General features: G+C 38.2%; 1 protein-coding gene across 7 annotated transcripts in view; it reads right to left on the reverse strand.

The window, feature by feature from the left end:
* The window catches only part of LOC140171768 (FERM domain-containing protein 3-like), a 107,891-nt gene that overhangs the window by 38,248 nt on the left and 50,224 nt on the right, over positions 1-19,419 (reverse strand). For all 7 annotated transcript variants that reach the window (XM_072195092.1, XM_072195090.1, XM_072195095.1 and 4 more), the window contains exon 6: positions 17,957-18,044. In XM_072195092.1, coding sequence (XP_072051193.1) covers positions 17,957-18,044 — 88 coding nt within the window. The remainder of the gene's footprint in view (positions 1-17,956; positions 18,045-19,419) is intronic.

The raw sequence follows: 19,419 nt of genomic DNA on the forward strand, positions 1-19,419 counted from the left end.
TTTGAAGCCAAAGTGTGCCAAATTCAACTGGATTTGACAAATTTCCACAATTTTCGGCTAGAATTTCACATAAAACTAGTCAAAATTTCCAGCTGGACTGAACATAAGGTGCAAGTAGAATTGACATGGCAATGAAATTTCTTCCACAGGGGGTACGTGGATTTTAAACGGAATAGCCATTCTTAGTTAGTGGCTGGGATTTAGGTTGTAAAGCTGTATTTCACTGGTTTCTGCATGCCGTCTATCACACGGTAGACAGCAGCAGAAACCGCTTGTTGAAGCACAAGTATGTAGCGCGTTCTAGAGTGTAATACGCAAACGAGCTAGCAGTACGCGCAACTAAAAGGGTAAGCAAGTTTCGTTTATTTTAGAAAAAGTGAAGTTTTCATGAAGGTATTTAACTGACTAAGAATGAGCAGCTGGCATCCACTACAATAAAAATATTGGACCTGTCTGTCGTCTATCACACGGTAGAGGATAGTAAAAACAAAACTTCATCGTTTATTCTCTGAATTGAGCTCCACTATAAAAATTATCTTTTCGCATATAGGAGAGTAAGAGAAAGATATATAGAAAGTAAAAGAGACATGGTAAGAGAGAGAGAGTGAGTATGGGGACTATAAGATAGTAAGAGAGAAAAGTGAGAGTAAGAGAGAGAGTAAGGGAGCATAAGAGAGTATGATGGTAAGAGAGCAAGAGAGAGCAAGAGATAGTAAGCAGTGGCAGCACCAGGAATTTTTTGGGTTGGGCATGGGGGAAAAGTGAATTTCGGGGGGGGGGGAATCAACAAATTTTGCGCAAAATTGCCACCAAAAGTGGAAATTTACGTAATTTGGGGGTTTTTTTTGCCTCAAAACTGGGGGGCAAGAACATATTTTCAGTAGCGCTGCCACTGATAGCAAGAGAGAGAGAACGATAAACAGAGAGTAAAAGAGAGATACTCTTAGTTTATGTAAGAAGGAAATTGCAGAGACGTCTATGTTTTCAATAAGTAAAAATGTCAAAGCATGTCCAAATCCCATTTGCCATTTCAAGTGCACAAAAAACATCTAAACTTAAAAAGCATCTGCTATTTCTGGTTCCTCCTGGGAAATTTTAAAGGCAGCAAATTTAATCAGCTTGATGTTATTCTCTGAAGAACCGATGAGACCAATTTATGCATCTTCTCTTGGCATCGGAAGTACCATATTAACCCCATGAAAACTACCTGCCGATTGGTCAGAATGGATGTTGTTTCATTTATTGAACCAATCAGTGATCTTGTAAGAATAATGCTATCATTTAAAATGAATGGGTGAAATATTTTCAAAACTGTATTCTTATTGGCTATTCAACTGAATATCTCTTGTCATCATCCAATCAATGTTGTTGTTAGAAAGGCAGTAGTGCTCAGAGGGTTAACCTTGCTATACGTATTTCTAGGTATATTTGTACAAGAATTTTGCTTTCTTTCTCAAAATGACTTCAAACAAAGGCATCATCTACTAGGCTTAAAAAAACCAAGTTGACTTGCCCTTATCGACCGTCGCTTTTTTTGGTTGAAATTTGACTAAAGGGTCATATTTTGGTTTATAATATTCAAAATAATGTGTTTTATTTATGTTTAACTGTGGTATAAAATGCACTAAAATCGTCAATTACTCACAAATTCTGACTCAATTTCTGCATTTGTTTTGTTAATTTTGGCAGCGTAAACATATGCTGTAACTTTAACAGGGAAATGTGGGATGGAAATTGTGTTCAGTTGCGTTTCCTGCATTGATTTGAATCACATTTTCCTTAGTATTTTCGATAAATACACGCCTGAAGATGCATACATTTGTAAAGCCCATACTGTCTCCATTTCTCTCAAATTCTCTATGCAAAGTATTATTAGGCGGGACATCATATTTTACAGAAATTGCAAAAAAAAAGTCAACTTCTTTTTTTAAGCCCTATCTGTGTCATGAAATTGGATTACATTTGAAGAGTTCATGCGTAATAAAGTTTGGGCATAAATTCTGGCTAAAAATAGTATTGAAATTAGAATTTTACAGTTCTTGATCACAGGTGTGCTACTTTTATTTTAAGATATCCACCCAGTTCATGTTCATCAACTTTGCCCAAACAGAGTAATTTTAAAATTTGACCCCTGCATGACCTTTGATCTCAAATGTCCTCTGCTTCATGTAACATGTTCCTTCTCCTCAGCTTAATTATGTTTTACCAAGTTTGCACCAAATCAAAGTTATTTTAAAATTTGACCCGATGACCTTTGACCTTTGACCCTTTGTTCAAAATATCAGATACGATGGTAATGAATGACAATAATAACTTTGCACCATCTATTTCGAGTTCAAGGTGAAATTGACAGGTTTCGTTTTGGGGCTCTTGAATTTTTTACCTCAGCCCAAAACAAAACCCTCTGATTTCACACAATGACCTCAAAATAGATGGTGCATATTATTATTATTGTCTAAATATTTAAAACTGGGAAATATTTCTCTAGCCATCTCACTCACTCACCTTAACACGTACACCCATACAATGCACATTATGTACAGACAGATCAGGTTGGCTTTTGACTTGAGGGTAGGAAACAATATACTGCTTCGCCATACAACATCCTACATTTAACATGACACAGACCGTAATATCGCACCTGCAGGGGATTCTATCATATTATTTGGGGAACTATGGGTGTCTTAAGACTTGCAATTCATTATCCATTTGTGCTTAATTGATATAGGGGCAAAACTGGGCCAAGGAGGGAAGAAGGGCAGGTGTCCTACGGCAGATAAATAAGGGAATTCTATATAATGGGTTGCACTCAAAGGCAGTAGGGAAACAATGTGACTCTTAGCCATACATTACTATGTGCTTAATGGTCCAATATTGCAGTCAAACCTATTTAGTTTGGACTGTAATATTAGTCCTTTAGGGGTACACTTATCATGCATGTATAGCCCCCTCCAATGGCCACATCGCTTTTAGTCCTTTAGGGGTACACTTATCATACATGTATAGCCCTCTCTAAGAACCACAGTGCTATTACCAAAAGAAACACATACAGTAAATACATAAAGATAAAAAACAAAGCAATTCCAAACAAATCGAATTTAAAAAGTGTTTGTGTATCCCTGTACGACTCGAGCCCAAAAAACCGAGCCTCCTCCTCCGAGGCATGCCAAGGAACATGGTGCATATACTTTTAAACAGCAAAGACTGCATACATATTTGCAGGAATATGGAAAAAAATGGCATACCCTTAGGACTTTGTTGTGACGCAAGTTGTACTAAAATACAGCTTGTTTGTTATTACAATATTATGGCATTTACCATTTGAAATTTTCATTTGGAAAGAGCAAGCATAGTGATATATATGTAAACACAGCACAGAAAGAAAATCCACGCTTTGAAGGGGTCAGAACTTTTACTGCGACCAATTCAAATCATTGACATTCATATGAATGTAGGAGGAATTTTGTTAGCTGACATTTCACTTGTGTTCAAATTATTTCAAAACCTTCCAAATTTTAATGAATTTATGAAAATTAGTACGATTCGTATAGTCGTAAAATAACCTTTATTCAAATTTAGGGTTATTTAGCCGGCAGCAGATTGTCCAGGAAATTGGCAAAAATTGCAGTTGATTAACAGGGATCCGTAGAATTAAGGATTTTAGCCCGCAGTTTAACAAGTAAAAGAGGAAAATTGCTGTGGATTAACAGAAATTTGTGAATTTCCAGTGTTATTTTCCCCGTTAATTTCATTTTACGAGTTCTGTAATACTACATTCATTTTTAACATTGTACCACATTAATAAAATCATTTGACTTATTTTAAATATTTTAAATGTAAAGTTTGACGTAATTTAGCATATATCATTTACCATAGAAGATAGGTGACAGCTAGTCAGCTAAAATTAGAATGAAATTGTAACTGTACTAAAATCATCAGAATCCTTTTAAGCATGTTTTTCATACAGTACAAATTGACTGAACATATCAGGTTGTGGCACAATTTGGAGCACAAATACCCTCGATGCATATGAGGTTGTTACACATATGAAACATAAATAGTCCTGCAAATAGCGAACAGCGACAAATCACCGGTCGTCGCATTTCTACCCGTCAGCCCCAATATTCATTATCATGTGCTATACTTTTTGAAACTGTAACTAGTCTGCGATATTCAACACCACAAATCAATTCCGACACAAATAGAGTCTTCTATCACGGTTTTACAAGTCGGCAAAATGCCCTGGGAGGCGGACAGGTAAGCTTTATAGCTCGCCTTGCTTGAGATGGATGGAGTAGAAGGTAATGAGTGCTACACCATATCCAATGGAACTGTATGCATAACAACAAGATCACGAGGAAGGTTTGACTGGAAACAATACCTCTTGAAATACAAATACATGTAGCTGTTACCATGGTGATTAGTGAACTAACTGCTTAGAATCTTGATTTGACCCAATCAAAAAGTATTCATAGGTACTATATGAAAGACAATTATTATGCAGGGGTGTGAAAGCCACAGACCAAAAATGAGGAAAATTACTAAAAACGCTGAAAAACAGCATAAAATCAGGGTAAAAATGCCAAATATGTGCTAAAAATATATAAGAAAACACATAAACTTTGGCAACAGAAAAGAGGAAATCAGCTGAAAAGAGGAACTCTCAAAGCCCGGAAAATGAAAGGTAATAATGGTATATGATTTATTTTACTGAACAGATGAAATATCCCACAAAATTCAGGATAATATTTTAATTTGAAACTTCAGTGATCACAATAGACATGTTAGAGCAGATGATGTACAGCTCACACCTCATGCCTGGCACATAGGTTTTGTTGAAGTGGTAAGAGGCACGACTTGAAGAAAACACAAATGAATGGAAAAATCACTTAAATAATTAGGGCCAACTTAGCCGCAGTTTGTGGCCCTCGTGGACTTAGCGAGCATCCGAGCGCGTATCGCGAGGCAAGCAATAGAGCCCGAAAGTAGTGCTAGGGCCAACTGTGATAATTTGAGAAATTATATATGCAAAGAGGGCCCTTATATGAGGCAGCAACCGTGACCTTCTGAGAACTCTGCCCCATGGACATACGTGCCAGGGCAACAACCCCACCAGAGCCCCTTAAATACACATCCTACATTGTGACGCCTTTCCACTTTTCATGGTACATTTGCTTGACACTTGTATCAAAGTAGCACTTCACATAATCTAATTAAAGGTGAATGTCTGCCTTCAAAGGTATTGAACGTAAGAAGAAGACAGTAGCAATTGACAAAACGTGTATGGCTTTCTTGTGTTACTAGCATCCTAGATCAACATCCCCAATTACATTCTATGGTAAGTAGGGTAAGCAGAACTGAGGGGCAAATGATAATTTGGTGAAGATGAATGTGGGGTGATGCTAATGAACCTCACTGTCAACCACATTTTCAGGTGATGAAATATAGCGCAGTAGAGGTATGGGTGCAGGGCTGTAGCAAGGTTGAAAAATGTGGGCGGCCATCACAAATGTGGGCGGCCAAATTACAAATATATGCCCAAATTGAAATAAGGATATAAAGAAACACATAACAAATTTCTCAAAAAGTGGGGCGGCCATGGCATCCCCACCCGCCCCGCTTGCTACGGCCCTGTATGGGTGACTTTGGAAGTCATTTACAATAATACAGTGCAAGCAATCATAATCTGAAATTGGAAGGTCACAAAAATATTTTCTTCCATTCACTCGGTCGGACATCCGGGAACATTGTCCCCTTTGCACAAGCTTGCGCAACGCCACGCATAGCAACCAGCTTGAGAAAGGGGAACTGCATGCACATGCACACACTGGATTTACAAGGCTATTTCCCCTTTGTGACGTCAGCCTGACCAAGAGAATACTAAAGTATGTGAAAAGTGAATTGTTACCATGTATTTGCAGTGCCGCAGAAATGACCCGGTTGACGGTGAATGAAATTAACATGCAGGGGAATAAAAGCGTGCGAGATGCTCAGTATAAACACGCTCATTGTAATCATTTATGAGTAAGGGGTGGATAAGATAAACACAGTTTCAATACTGGAAAGATTGTGACAGGTTTGCAGGGGTTGAGAAAGGTTGACTGTTTTTATCTTGCATACATGTATGGGAGGAGGTGTGCATATCTCTTGACTAAGGTACATAATGGAAAATATGATCATGGTAAATGAGAGTTGGTGAGTGAAGATAATTAACAATTATTTTCTGTTATTGATGCCTAATATAACACAGTTTTACGATGCAAAGCGAAAGTAAAACTCCTTTACCCATGCTGAGAAAATGGGCTTCCATTGTTCTGTGTTGTACCGGGTCAGGTCGTTGCCGGGCAGTTGTGTTGATGCTTGGCCTGTGAACCAATAGGAGTCGCCGTTGGGGGGCTAGGGCGAGATCGGGTTTTGGGTCTCATTGTTGATTGTCGATCAAACAAGTCAACATCAGGAAAAATTTTGTCCTGATTATTTCTAAGGGTAACTCTAACATCCAAAAATTGCCTCCTGTGAGACACTGACCACCCTGATATTTGTTAAATTTGCCCCCCCCCCTTAAAAGTTGCTTTGCCCTCCCCCTCTGAAAAGTCGGGCTATACCACTGATGCAATGCAATGCAATACCATCTGGCACAAAATCACTGTAATAAACACCTTTGCCCATAGCGGTGTCCTACATGTAGGCCTACAAGACATCTTATACAAGTACATTGTGCATGTCAACTATTCCCATTTCCAAACATGTCTCGCAGTCTAGACAAGCCACACTACTTTGAACCAAAGTGTTATATCCTAATTTTACTTTCCAGCAGTTCTGAACATCAGGGCCCTAGTGAAATGCTTCACTTCAGAATGAACCCTGAACAGAAATTGGGCTATTCCATTTAAAATCCAAACTCCCCCTGTGGAAGATTTTGGAAATATCTTCCACAGGGGAGTATGAATTTTGAATGGAATTAATACATTAGCTGCTCCATTTGATACTCACTCTCCCTCAGGAGAAGATTCAGGTTGAATCTTCCTCAGAGGGTGTACGAAATTCAAATGGAGCTGCCTAATGTGCTCATTCCATTTGAAATTCATGCTCCCCCTGTGGCAGATATTTCCAAAATCTTCCACAGGGGGAGTTTGGATTCTAAATGGAGTAGCCCAACTGTCTGGAATTTACTAAGACTATCTCTTGACACTAAACATGACATTACTTATATCACAGAGACAAGATGTGTCACCCCAGTTTGATGAGTGTCATATCCTAAATGACTTTTGATTTCTGTACCTCAGGTTACGAAGATAAAAAACCTTAGGAAAAGCATAAATCCAAGATCAACCGTCATCCTGTTGAAAAATATACTGACTGATTGAACAATATTGAATGATTGAGTGCATGGAAGTTTTACTTTGCATTAGTCGTGTTCACAATTCGAGTAACACCCAGTGTAAACTTACGCTAACATTGATAAAAATTCCACAAATATTTTAGCTACTCCTACCACGTGTCCTACTCCTAGCACTACGCCGACCACTTCCACCAAGCATTCACTTCTGGTCGGTGTAAACATCGGCTCCACTTCCGGCGTTTCTGTGACCTTTTTCAACCACGCGATAAGTAGTGTCTTAGGTTTCGACCAACAAAAGGTCAAACTTACACCGGGTGCAGCAGCGTTCACATTGCAACTTACGCCTGGCGGAGGTTATACCCAGCTCTCTACTCCTGACTTTTGTCAGGAGTAAATCGTCCGACGTACGCCTGGCGGAACTTACAATGACCATCGTTCACACTGCCACTAGCAATTTGCGCCGACCAAGTTCCGCCGGGTGTACGTCCGACAATGTGAACACAACTATTGTCAGGTAAAATTACTACTAGGGTCCTACTCCATTACACATAGGTGTCAGGGTTAGTATCATTTGTCGGGTGGAGTGGGGGTGGGGGCCGGGGGTGGGGGAGGGGGAAACAGTATAAAGTGTTTCCCAGTGTGCATCATGTTCAACATTAATAATATACATACAGGACATTATTGTCGGCCTGCTCCCAAAACAGAGATGTCAGTGGGATCTATCAAAATTTCCTGAACATTTTGTGAACTGTAGAAATTGTGGAAAAATAAAGCGCAAAACCAGGGAATATGCTAAGGGGTATCACTCCCTTTAAAAACAAATTATGCTGAAATACCTTGCTTTCTTAGAAAATGTCATCATTAAAATCCAGAAACAAAAACTGCATTTCTAGGATTTCTCCGCAAAAGCGACTTTACTGGGATGATTGCGAGTTTTGGCACATAGTCAAATTGAATATTGATCGATTTATAAGGGTCAAAAAGAAGGTGCTCATCACAATTATCATGATTATGGTCAATTTCTTGTTCCTGTACATGCCTGTATGTGTCACAGTAATTTGTACCAAAATGTTGAACTTGTGTGGATTACCTGGTAACAATGTGCTAATCAATAACCCCCAGCAATAACCTCTACCGGAGCCTATCCCTGGTTTGCACTTTATATTTTCAGAAGCAAGAGCTGAACATAGTGAATCATTTTAATAAATGATAGGGACAACTTCTTCACCTAAGAAGACTCCCATCCATCATCCAAAGTCACATTGCCTGCGGACAAGCCACGTGACTCCCAATTTCCAGTATCATCATTATTATCCTAATTTACCAAACAGGTTATAGGGACTCCAAATAACCCTATGAACGCATTATGATAAATCAACTACCGTATTCATTCCAATAAGCGCCCAGGGCGCTTAACAAAGTCATTTTGGGTGGGCGCTTATTTTTTACCTGATTTACCTAATTTTTCGTGAGGGGCGTTTATTAGACGAATTTACGTATGTTATAAAAGGGTCCTGACACGTTCTAGTAGCTTTTCTGATGTTGAAAATGCATTGCAAGTTTACACAGGATGTGCAGTCCTCCAGCTATTTCACTGTATCGTCTATCTGTCACTTAAACATTAATGATACCCTTTAGCAAATTGAAAATACCCTGGGTGGGCGCTTATTGGGGCATGGGCGCTTATTGGAATGAATACGGTACATTGGATTGGCAAATGTACAGACCAAGAAAATTTACTTTCTGTATACATGTGTTGGATGCTTAACCCTATAAACACAACTAAATCTCATTATGAAAACCACTGCGCATGCATGCCATTCCACATGATGCCATGACGCAATCAGTCATATATACCCACGGAATCACTGGCCGGGCCAGCGAAACCGCTGTGGCTACAGGTCTGTGATCTTCTGTGGTCCAAGGTTCAAATTCCGGGGGTATCAAGCAACTTCTTTATTCACTGTCTCTCCTTTTTCGTTTCTTCTTTCCCTTCCAATAGCCACAAAAGCATGGGTTGGGTTAGGGTTAATTGTTCCAACAAGTACTATAACCGAAGTTTATTGGAAGCATGAACAATACTGCAGAGGTACACTGTTTGGGCTCCATGCCCGACACACAAACATGGTGGAGTGCATACTCTCTACATAACTTCTTTGCTCCAATACCAAGTCCCCTAGTCTAGACTGGGTCACTGCACTTCATACTACTACTTCATCATCATAATCCTGATCATATCCTAATTGGCACTTCTGGCATCAAAGTGATATCAAAATATGGGTCAGGGTAGGCTTGTCAAAATATTGTGACAGCATCAGAAGTGTCTGGTCTGCCCTGACAGACTGACTGACTGACAGGATAACACAGGCCACTAGCTGTGGTTCAAATCCTTTACTTAGCAATGAAACAGGTTCCAAACTTGCTGAACAGGTTCCACTGGGATATTCCAGTTGAAATCCATACACCCCCTATGGAAGACACTGCCTTAAAGTCATGTCTTCCATAGGGGTTGTATGATTTTCAAAAGGAACAGCCCATTGGAACCTATCTAGCAAGTTAGGAGCTCAATAACGGACAGTCCAAGTAAGCCTAAATACTATTAGCAACTCATATTATTTCTTTCCTATGATGCACCACAGGATTTGATTGATAGCCCTTTGTTTTATTGCTGAGGTACACCTCAGGTTTACGCTGGATCTTAGGGTCCAACTACCCTTCAAAAGCTGTGTGTCCAGTAGCTTTAAAAATTTCAAAAAATTTTGTTCATCCGTGCATGAACCATGTCAAAAGTATGACAAGCTCCGTCCATAACTTATCACTTTGTCAATACAGTTGAATTTAATTAAATTTGTCACACACAGCCACCCCTACCCACCCCACCCACCCCTCTACGGAAACGTGATTACATAGCCTCCAGGCGAGACAAAAATTACATTTGGGTATCTTCTGATCCTCATTCTGATCTCTTCCAGTCTTGAAACAAGGGATGATGATGTCATCGGCTGATGAGCTGTGACTGGATCATACTGGTTTTTGCCCTACGGCTTTTTGAGCTCCTTTATTTTTAGATTTATACACACGTAATGGAATAAGTTCGTTGCAATTTCACAAATGACGGAATTTGACATTTCAGAAATAAACAACTTTCAAAATGATTGATAAGGTCTTTCAGCAACTCTTCCTATATATACCTTTGTACAGGGGCCAATAATTGTTAACTGGTGATCATGGTGATGAATCCACACTTTTGCAGTAGATATGCGAACGCAAGTTAACGGAAGCGTGCATACATATTACACGTGAGCGCATAAGATTTGTCATGCCTGAAACTTGTGTGTGTATATATTATATGCTTAGATGTTGACTTCACTATTTTGGAGGAAGCAGCTAAACATTGCCTTATTCTAGTTTTATTGTTGAGTGGCAATAACTAACCGACATTCCTCATGAAATAATTGTGTGAACTAGATGATTTTTAACTTGTTTTTGTTCTTGAAAAGTGATTCAATCATATGATAATTGATCCAGAGGTTTCAAAGAAAAGTTACAGTGAATAATAAGATTTGACACAAACTGGTCCCCCTCTCTCATGAAACATGCCTCAAGTCCACTTCAGACTCCACATCACAGCGCGAAGAGCTGCTACGATGCTTTTAAAACTGAAATCTGAATAAGAATTTTACGAGCACGGCGGAGAATATTCTCATCGCACGGTGGAAATTTTGTCAGCGATGAGAGTTCAACTTTGCTCAACTTTCTTCACATTAAAATGTATGTTTTCATTTTATCGCGTGATGCTGCGATGCTTTGCGATGCTGTAATGTTTCAAAAGCATCACAGCATCGCATCGCGCTGCAATATGGAGTCTGATTCAAACTTTACATGGATTGTTTTCCTCGTTTCCTCATCATGTGATCAGCACATTGGGTCATTCAATTATGATGATGTAAAATTCCATTTTTTTAACTAAGCACTTTTTGTAAAATTTTACTTTTATCAATTTCAGTTGAAAAAGAGCATCACAAATTCTATTAAATATAAAGGAAATCAAATGGAAGTTGCCGCCCACAGTTATAATTAATATTTTGATACTGTCAAGCCTCTTCCATTTTGATACACGAGATCATGATTATTGCTTACAAATTAAAAGGTCACACTACGGTTATTAAAACATCAAAACGCCACCTTCCAGATTTGCAGAGTTAAACATTGCCAAGATTTAATGCGGACCGAACGGATCACCCACATACGCTGGAATTTATATTCCACATATTCACCAATGATGCCAATAACAGAACTGTACTATTCCTAATTAATTCCTACTGCAATTAATACAGATGTAATTTTGTAGTCTTTTACCATTATATCCTGTTATGTGGCGCCGCAATATTGGAATACGGAAACAAACTGGAAGTGGTTCATACTTTTGATTCTGATTATGAAGCTTTTTCACTGAAATTTTTAATAAATGCTCCCTTTTGAAAAATCTATACTAATAAAATAATAAGCGGGCTGTATCTGTCTGTCTATCTGTCTATCTGTCTATCTATCTGTCTGTCCGGCTATGCGTTTAGCCGTGCGTCGACGATCGCGCTGAAATTCGCATATAGGTAGGTATCGGAAAAGCATGTTGGGCATGTGGTTTTGAAGGTCATCGGAGGTCGAGGTCAAAGGTCAAAATTTCAAACTTTGTCCGATGGGGCCCAAACTTGGTGGGTGGAATCCTTGGTAGGAGGGGACTATAATGCGCGAAATAAAATCGAGGTCAACCCAGGTCAAAGGTCATTACGGAGGGGTCAAATTTCAAACTTTGTCCGATCGGGCTCAAACGTGGTGGGTCGAAACCTTTGTATGAGGGGAGCATGAAAAACATTATATGGAGGTCATCCGAGGTCAAAGGTCAAAGGTCATGGATTTCAAACTTTGTCCTATCGGGTTCAAACGTGGTGGGTGCAATCCTTGATAGTAGGGGTATATATGCGCAAATCAAAATTGAGGTCAACCGAGGTCAAAGGTCATGTAGGGGCTAAATTTAAACTTTGCCCTATTGGGCTTAAACTTGATAGGTCAAAGGTCATCTGGGGTCAAACAGTATCGCTATCATGCCTGTGCACTTACAGCATCTGGGCTCTCACAGCCGCAGGTGCACTAGTTATTATAAATAATACAGAGTTCATAATCACGTCACAGTTGAGTAATTTTGAATATTTAGATGAGTGTAAGCACAAAATGTGATGTGATCAAGCAAAATGAGACCGATGTTGGGTATATTAATTTTGAGATATAGCCAATAATAGTATTCAACTTCCTTCTTATTTTATTGTTCTAAGCAACCTTAGTCTAATTATGATGGGGTTTTCAGTAAAATAATGCTCTGCAAATGGCTCATGTAATGAAATTGAAATCTGAATTTCGATTTTGATTGACATCAGACTCATTTAACTTGATCGTATCACAAATGCGTAAGAAATCATAACCTCTCAAATCAAATTGTCATCTAAAATGCTCTGCGTGCTAGCCATGCGCTTCAACGGAAAAAGTTGAAGTTTTGAAATATTTTCTCAAAATATCAAGAGTTATCTAAGAACTACTGAACCAATACTAGGCTTGCTTGTACTCATTTTAATGCATTTTTCATGCTGATTCCAAATATGGTCATAAAAATTTACATTACTGAAATTTTTGCATTTAAATTTTTTTTGAAACATGTCGTCTACAGGGTGAAGAGAATTAATCTAATACATATCTATTCTGCAGGTATTTCATATCAAAACAAAAGACAGTACATTAAAAAAAATGATTTTGACATATTTGGAACAATTTCATAGTATGCATAACTGAGTGTGCCTGGTTTGCTCTGTCATGAGTGGAAATCCCTTATTAAACTGATGTGATAAAATCATTGAAATTTACCAAACACTCATCTTTTTTACACTTGTACAGACTGCAATAACAGCTGTGTCACAGATATCATTACTTTGCACTCATATTTCTTTAAAATGTTAAAATGAAATTTATATATCTATGTATAAAATTATTTTGCTATGAGGATTATTAACCCCATGAGAACTACCTGCCGATTTGGCCAAAAAAACGTTTTTATTATCAATTGGACCAATCAGCAACATTGTTAGAATAATTTCACCACACCAAAAAATTGGGGTGAATTATTTGCAAAGCTCCATTCTGATTCGTGATTAAAGTGAAGATGTAATCATGTAAATTGACCAATCAGAGGCAATGTTGTTAGATTGGCAGATAGTGCTCAGGGGGTTAAATTCTGTTTTCTCTGCCAATGGTACCATCATGTATTGCAATAAACAGGTGCAAGTCATTAATTCAAAACATTAAAATAACTGAAATGCTTGAAACAGTAAAATTACAGTCAGTGACGTAAGAGCGAATTTCATTACACAAAACTCATTACAAATTACAAGTGTCCACTCAAACCACTGGCACCCTGTGTTGAAAAGAAGTAATTTTACATAAAGAAATGTACATTGTTCTTCTTCTTCAAATATAGTACATCAGTCCACACATTGTTACACCATTTCCGGAATGAATGCCCCAATTTTGATACAAGCATGAAATTCCCCTGGACAAAGCAGTGACATAGCCAAGGGGGCAGGCAGCTTCCCCCAGAAGCATTTCCCCCTCTCCCCCTGTGCAATGCTGGCCACCTCAACTTCCAGGAAACCCATACAATGGAGTTGAATTTGAATGTGATGGTTTTTCTATTTTTGGACTAGTGTTAGAAATTAGCAGTCAGTCTGCCTCCATTTTGGGTGCAAATCATTTGCTAAATATATTTTGACAAATGAATGATTGAAATTTACGGATTTTGTCCCTGGAGATAACTACTTGTCGCGCAAGAGATTTCATCATGTTTTTTCCACCTACACACACAGAATTCATTAGAACTGACATAATATTTGCAATATGATTAAGAAATATAGGTCAATTGTTGAGCTCAAACAATTTTTGTTTTTTCAATTTATTAAATATGCGCAATTCAAAACAAGGCATACTAAAAAGTGTTTTGAAATCAGTGATGACATTCTTGCAATATGCTTATTATGCTAAAATTGATAAACAACAAAGAAAATACAATAGATATCCATCCAATTCTATTTAGCAAGATTGTGAAATCAATGTTAGCGCCAAGTGATTGATATGGATACTTACGTCATGGTTTGCATAAAATGTGGTGTGATCAAGCAAAATCAGTCTGAAGTCGGGCATATTCAATTTTCAGTTTTTTTACATGATTATATAAAGCATTTGCAAAGCTACATTTTGCAGAATATCCCATTGAAATTGAACATTTAGTTCCAAAGATATGAACAATTGAAGTGTTTTCAAAAACAATATGCAACAAAAGAAATTGTTGTCCTTGTTTGGCTATATCTGTAAATCAATATATCCGACTTCTGACTGATTTTGCTTGATCACATCACATAATGTTTCACATTGAATACAGGATATGAATGTTCACCTAGTACTACATTATGATGAATCACTAGATGGTTAGTAAGAGTTCAATGTTCAAATGTAGAATTGATGTTGAAAGATTCTTAATATTATAATATGAAATGCAGGCTTTTAGCCCACTTGAAGCTCGTACATGACGAGTAGCTAGACACGGGTCCTCCAACTACAAGTCCTCTCTGCAAACATTGTACTTCCCCTCTAAAGCTAACATCCTCTGTGCATTGGCCTTGTGAGAAGAAATTTGTCCATATTACAGACTTTACAAGGCCTCGGCATCACAACACATGAACCAACTCTTGGACTCGCAAATTTCAGGTCCTTGGAAATATGCGCAAATTGGGCTATTCTAGTTGAAAACCATTAACCCCAATATGGAAGACATGGTCTTTCACAGAGAGAGTCACAATTTCAAATGGAATCACCCATTCAGTGTTGTCTGCTGTAAAATGGGCTATTCCAGCTAAAAACCATACACCCCCTATGGAAGACATGAACTTAATCTTTCACAGAGGGAGTTAAGATTTCAAATGGAGTCACCGTTCAGGTGATTCCATTTGAAATTCACACTCCCTGTGTGGAAGATTAAGGTCATGTCTTCCATACAGGGAAATAGCCCAATGCAAGGGGTGTACTGCCTAGTGTTACAAATGGTGAAATATTCAAGTCTAAATAAGGCAATCACTATGGACCACAATAGTCTCATCCCAGTGGCATAGTTCAATAACTTCAATTAAACACTCATAGTGCAAAATTTGACCACAAGTTGCAGAGTATGAGATTTTGTACCCAAATTTTCAAAGGTCATTCACTGAATATGCAACTGTATTGGGGTTAAAGAACTGTGCCCTGATAGATGAGCATGTTGTGGATCCTTAGTAGTGAACAGCTCCATCTGGATAATGAGAAATCCTTTTACATAGAAACTAATTGCACTTGAACTCTATGATAGGGTCATGGCCAGGGACAGGCGATTTGCGCGGAACTTTTTTCCGCGTAATTCCGCGCGATTGGCTATTTTTTTTTTCCTATGGGCAGGGATACATGATTTGCACTTCAAAAAAGAGTTCCGCTCAATTCTGCGCAATTTGCTTTTTTTTTCGCGCAAATCGTCTGTCTCTGGTCATGGCATATCCACATTGTGGACTGCATTTCCAAGTAGGAAGTACTGAATTGATGGCTACCAATTATAGCCATCCCTTTATATACACTACACTTTGTTTCACCTAATTTTCGGTAGTGAACTTCATGAAGGTGTGTATTTTTGCTGGTCGCTGTATCACATCACATGCTGTAACCTAACCTTGTAGAATATATACATATGCGTACAAGAGTGATTTGACTTGGCACAACCAAGTAAAAGCGCTGATATCCCTGCAAACTCTAGGTGACACTTAGTATAGGATGCTCATCAGCCAGGGCAGGGAAAATCATGTTTGAATTTTCATTGAATGACATGTGAATAATTATATAGAGGCAGTCAGCCTTTTCCGCGGGATCCGCCATCTTGTGGGTACAGCCAGTCTCCATGTCATGCGTTAGAGATTACGCGGAAGTCACAGCACGTGACGCACCTCTTCAGTCAAGCGTCAACGGGGTGATCTTAGCAACAAGGCACTCCGTACCCACAAGATGGTGGCGTTGACGTCACAATGACTACCTCTATGTTACATTTTGATCTATATGATGGATAAATGGAGGTCTATGAACTATGACATTGGGCTATTCCATATTTAAAATCCATACACCCCCTATGGAAAACATGACCTTAATCTTCTACACAGGGAGTGAGAATTTCAAATGGGGTTACCTGTATGGGTGACTCCATTTGAAATCTATACACCCCCTGTGGAAGACACAACTTTAATCTTCCATACAGGGGGTGTAGATTTCAAATAGGGTTACCTGTGCTATGAGTAACTCCATTTGAAATTAACACCCCCTGTATGGAAGATTACGGTCATGTCTTCCACAGGGGGTGTGGATTTCAACTGGAATAGTCCATTGACAATCAGATCATTTTGGTCTATAACGCATCATAAAGGGAAAAGGGAATCCAAAGGTCCTTGGTTCAAATCTTGTACCAGGATGACTTGCATTAATCAAAGTTCCTTTGTTTTTGTCAATCACACTGTTGTGTCACACAAAGATTGAATCAGTATTTTTTTCACCATGTAACTTACGCTTGAATGCTGTGAAAGAAAGGTCCATGACATATATCGATGACTGTGAATAAATTTCCATTTGGGAAGTGGTAAATTGATAGCGATCTTGCTCTATATATTTTAAAATAGGCATGTCTCATTCAGTGTACTATGACACCTGAAGTCAGAAGTGTGCATGTTTTGTGTACACTGGTACCTACTGGGAATGCATTAGAGACTGGAATCAGTCTGTCCTTTTTCATTACCCAGAGCAAATATTGTACCGTCTAAAAAGGATTGTCAAGACGCAAGTCTTACGAAATGGCATTTCCTGAGAGACGTAAAAAGTTTGTAGAAATTGGTCTTGTGCAAGTTTGGCGTAGCACGGGGATGGGGGTATTGCGAGCCGTAATTCTCTCTTATTTTGGGTCGTTGACAAGTTCCTATGGGAAGATCATTCAAATATTTTAGGTCTTTTGGGGAAAAAATGTATATCTTTAATACAAAAGGTGAAAATTTTCAATTGATGGTCAGCTTCTCTTTCCAATTACATACACTTTAAGTCCATATCATTAGATTTATAAAGCTTACAGGACTGTTAAATATCAAAATTAATTTGCCATAACATTTGTATTATTATCGCGAATTTAAAAAAAAATCTAAATTATTTGATATAAGAAGGACATTCCTCGTATTCAGAATGCAATTTGATATGTGATGTGCTCTCCTGTCCCACAAAAAATACTGTGCAAGCTGGCAGTTATTCGCCAGCGTAATGCATGTTAGAATATGACCGTTGCTAGGTCAACTGGCTCACGCTTTTTTTGTTACGAACCACTGATCGAAATGATCACAACACAAAGCCTATGGCATATCATAATTCGGAACAGTTGTATGAGCCCAGGCTTGAACCAGTAACCAATGGTTACGTAAGTGCACTACGACAGTCGACAGCGAATAGGAGAGCATGCCTTGTACCTACCCTGACAGGATGTGGGTCCACTCCATATGTAGCCAATGCATGTGCTTTTGTGATGAAATTCTTCTCTGCTTCTGCAGGAACCTGTCCTCTGAAAGAAAAAGACAGTGAAAATAGTCAAATGAAAAGTGAAATCTATACCAATGCAGATATGCAGCAAAGATTCACAAAGCAATATTTCGCCAAAGCAAATGGAAGAAAAGGAGTTCTACTTGCCACCATTAACTTACTACACTTAAGCTACAATGTACAGTGTATTCAATAAACATTCTTCCCTAATACAAAATCAAAAGACATGTTAAAACACAGGTGGGTGGATACTATGGGAATTTTCCCATCACTTCAAACAATTTGGTTGGCTTCTGAAAAATTCCATTTTTCTTTCTAATATACGGCGAGAAAACCATTAAGTCAAGAGTTCTTAACAGGCGGCCCACAGGCCAAATCCGACAACTCTGATATTTGGCAATTGACCAACCCTAAAATGCAAAGGAAAACATAAGAAATGGTGGTGTATTTGGATCCTCAAGCATGTATATTTAAAATGTGTTTGGCCCCTTGTGCCCCTGGAATAAATGAAGTTGAGAACCCCTCAAGTGGTTAAATCAAATTCCTACACTCCAAGATAAAATAAGAACCAATCAAAGCCATGTATAAATATTGATATAATTGCACGGGCGTTCACTCAGCATAGTACATGCAGTGACATATTTAGTCATGATTTTGTTATAAAAATAGCAAAAATCACAGGATTTTTTTCTTGTGAATGAAATATTTAATAAATGTTGCTCTAGAAATTGTACAAATGAAATGTATCAACATCTCAGTATGCGTGCATTATTTTGTACAATTTTCGCTCTCAACAAGTGATACACATTTATTAACCTTAAAATTAGAATTATGTGAATTTGGGATTACAATCATCTCTGATCTGATCTCCAGAATAAACCATCTCCCTTGAAAATTTGATTCATGGTATATTGGCCGGATTGTGTTGTCAACATGTCAAGAAATACCTCCGATAAAGTGATGAAATTTTTGTTTGAAAGAAATCCCTTTCAAAACATTTAATCCAGAAGGGATATCTCATCAATTACTGGACTTTCCTGAGTGAAACAGGTTATTTCTTGCAATTACACTATATTTCATATTTTTAAATTTCCAGTTAACTTTCTGATGTTAGATCTTGAAATAAAACAGATGTGTTTGTTGTCTTTTAAAATCATATTAATTTTATAGCAAACAAAGAGATCAGTAGGCTTGCCATGTTTTTTTTTCTTTCTTTTTTAAAAGTAAAAATGGTGAATACCATGTTTCGCTGAGCATTCAGATACTTTGGCGACTCTTTAGCGACTAATAAAAGTCATCTGCACAGGTGCATGTTCAATGTCCACACTTAAACAGGGTTTGAGTTTTGACGAGTGCAAGTGCAATCACACTCCTCCGCACTCCTTGATCATAAGGAG

The sequence above is a fragment of the Amphiura filiformis genome, chromosome 15, assembly GCF_039555335.1.
Source record: "Amphiura filiformis chromosome 15, Afil_fr2py, whole genome shotgun sequence".
NCBI classification, from domain to species: domain Eukaryota; kingdom Metazoa; phylum Echinodermata; class Ophiuroidea; order Amphilepidida; family Amphiuridae; genus Amphiura; species Amphiura filiformis.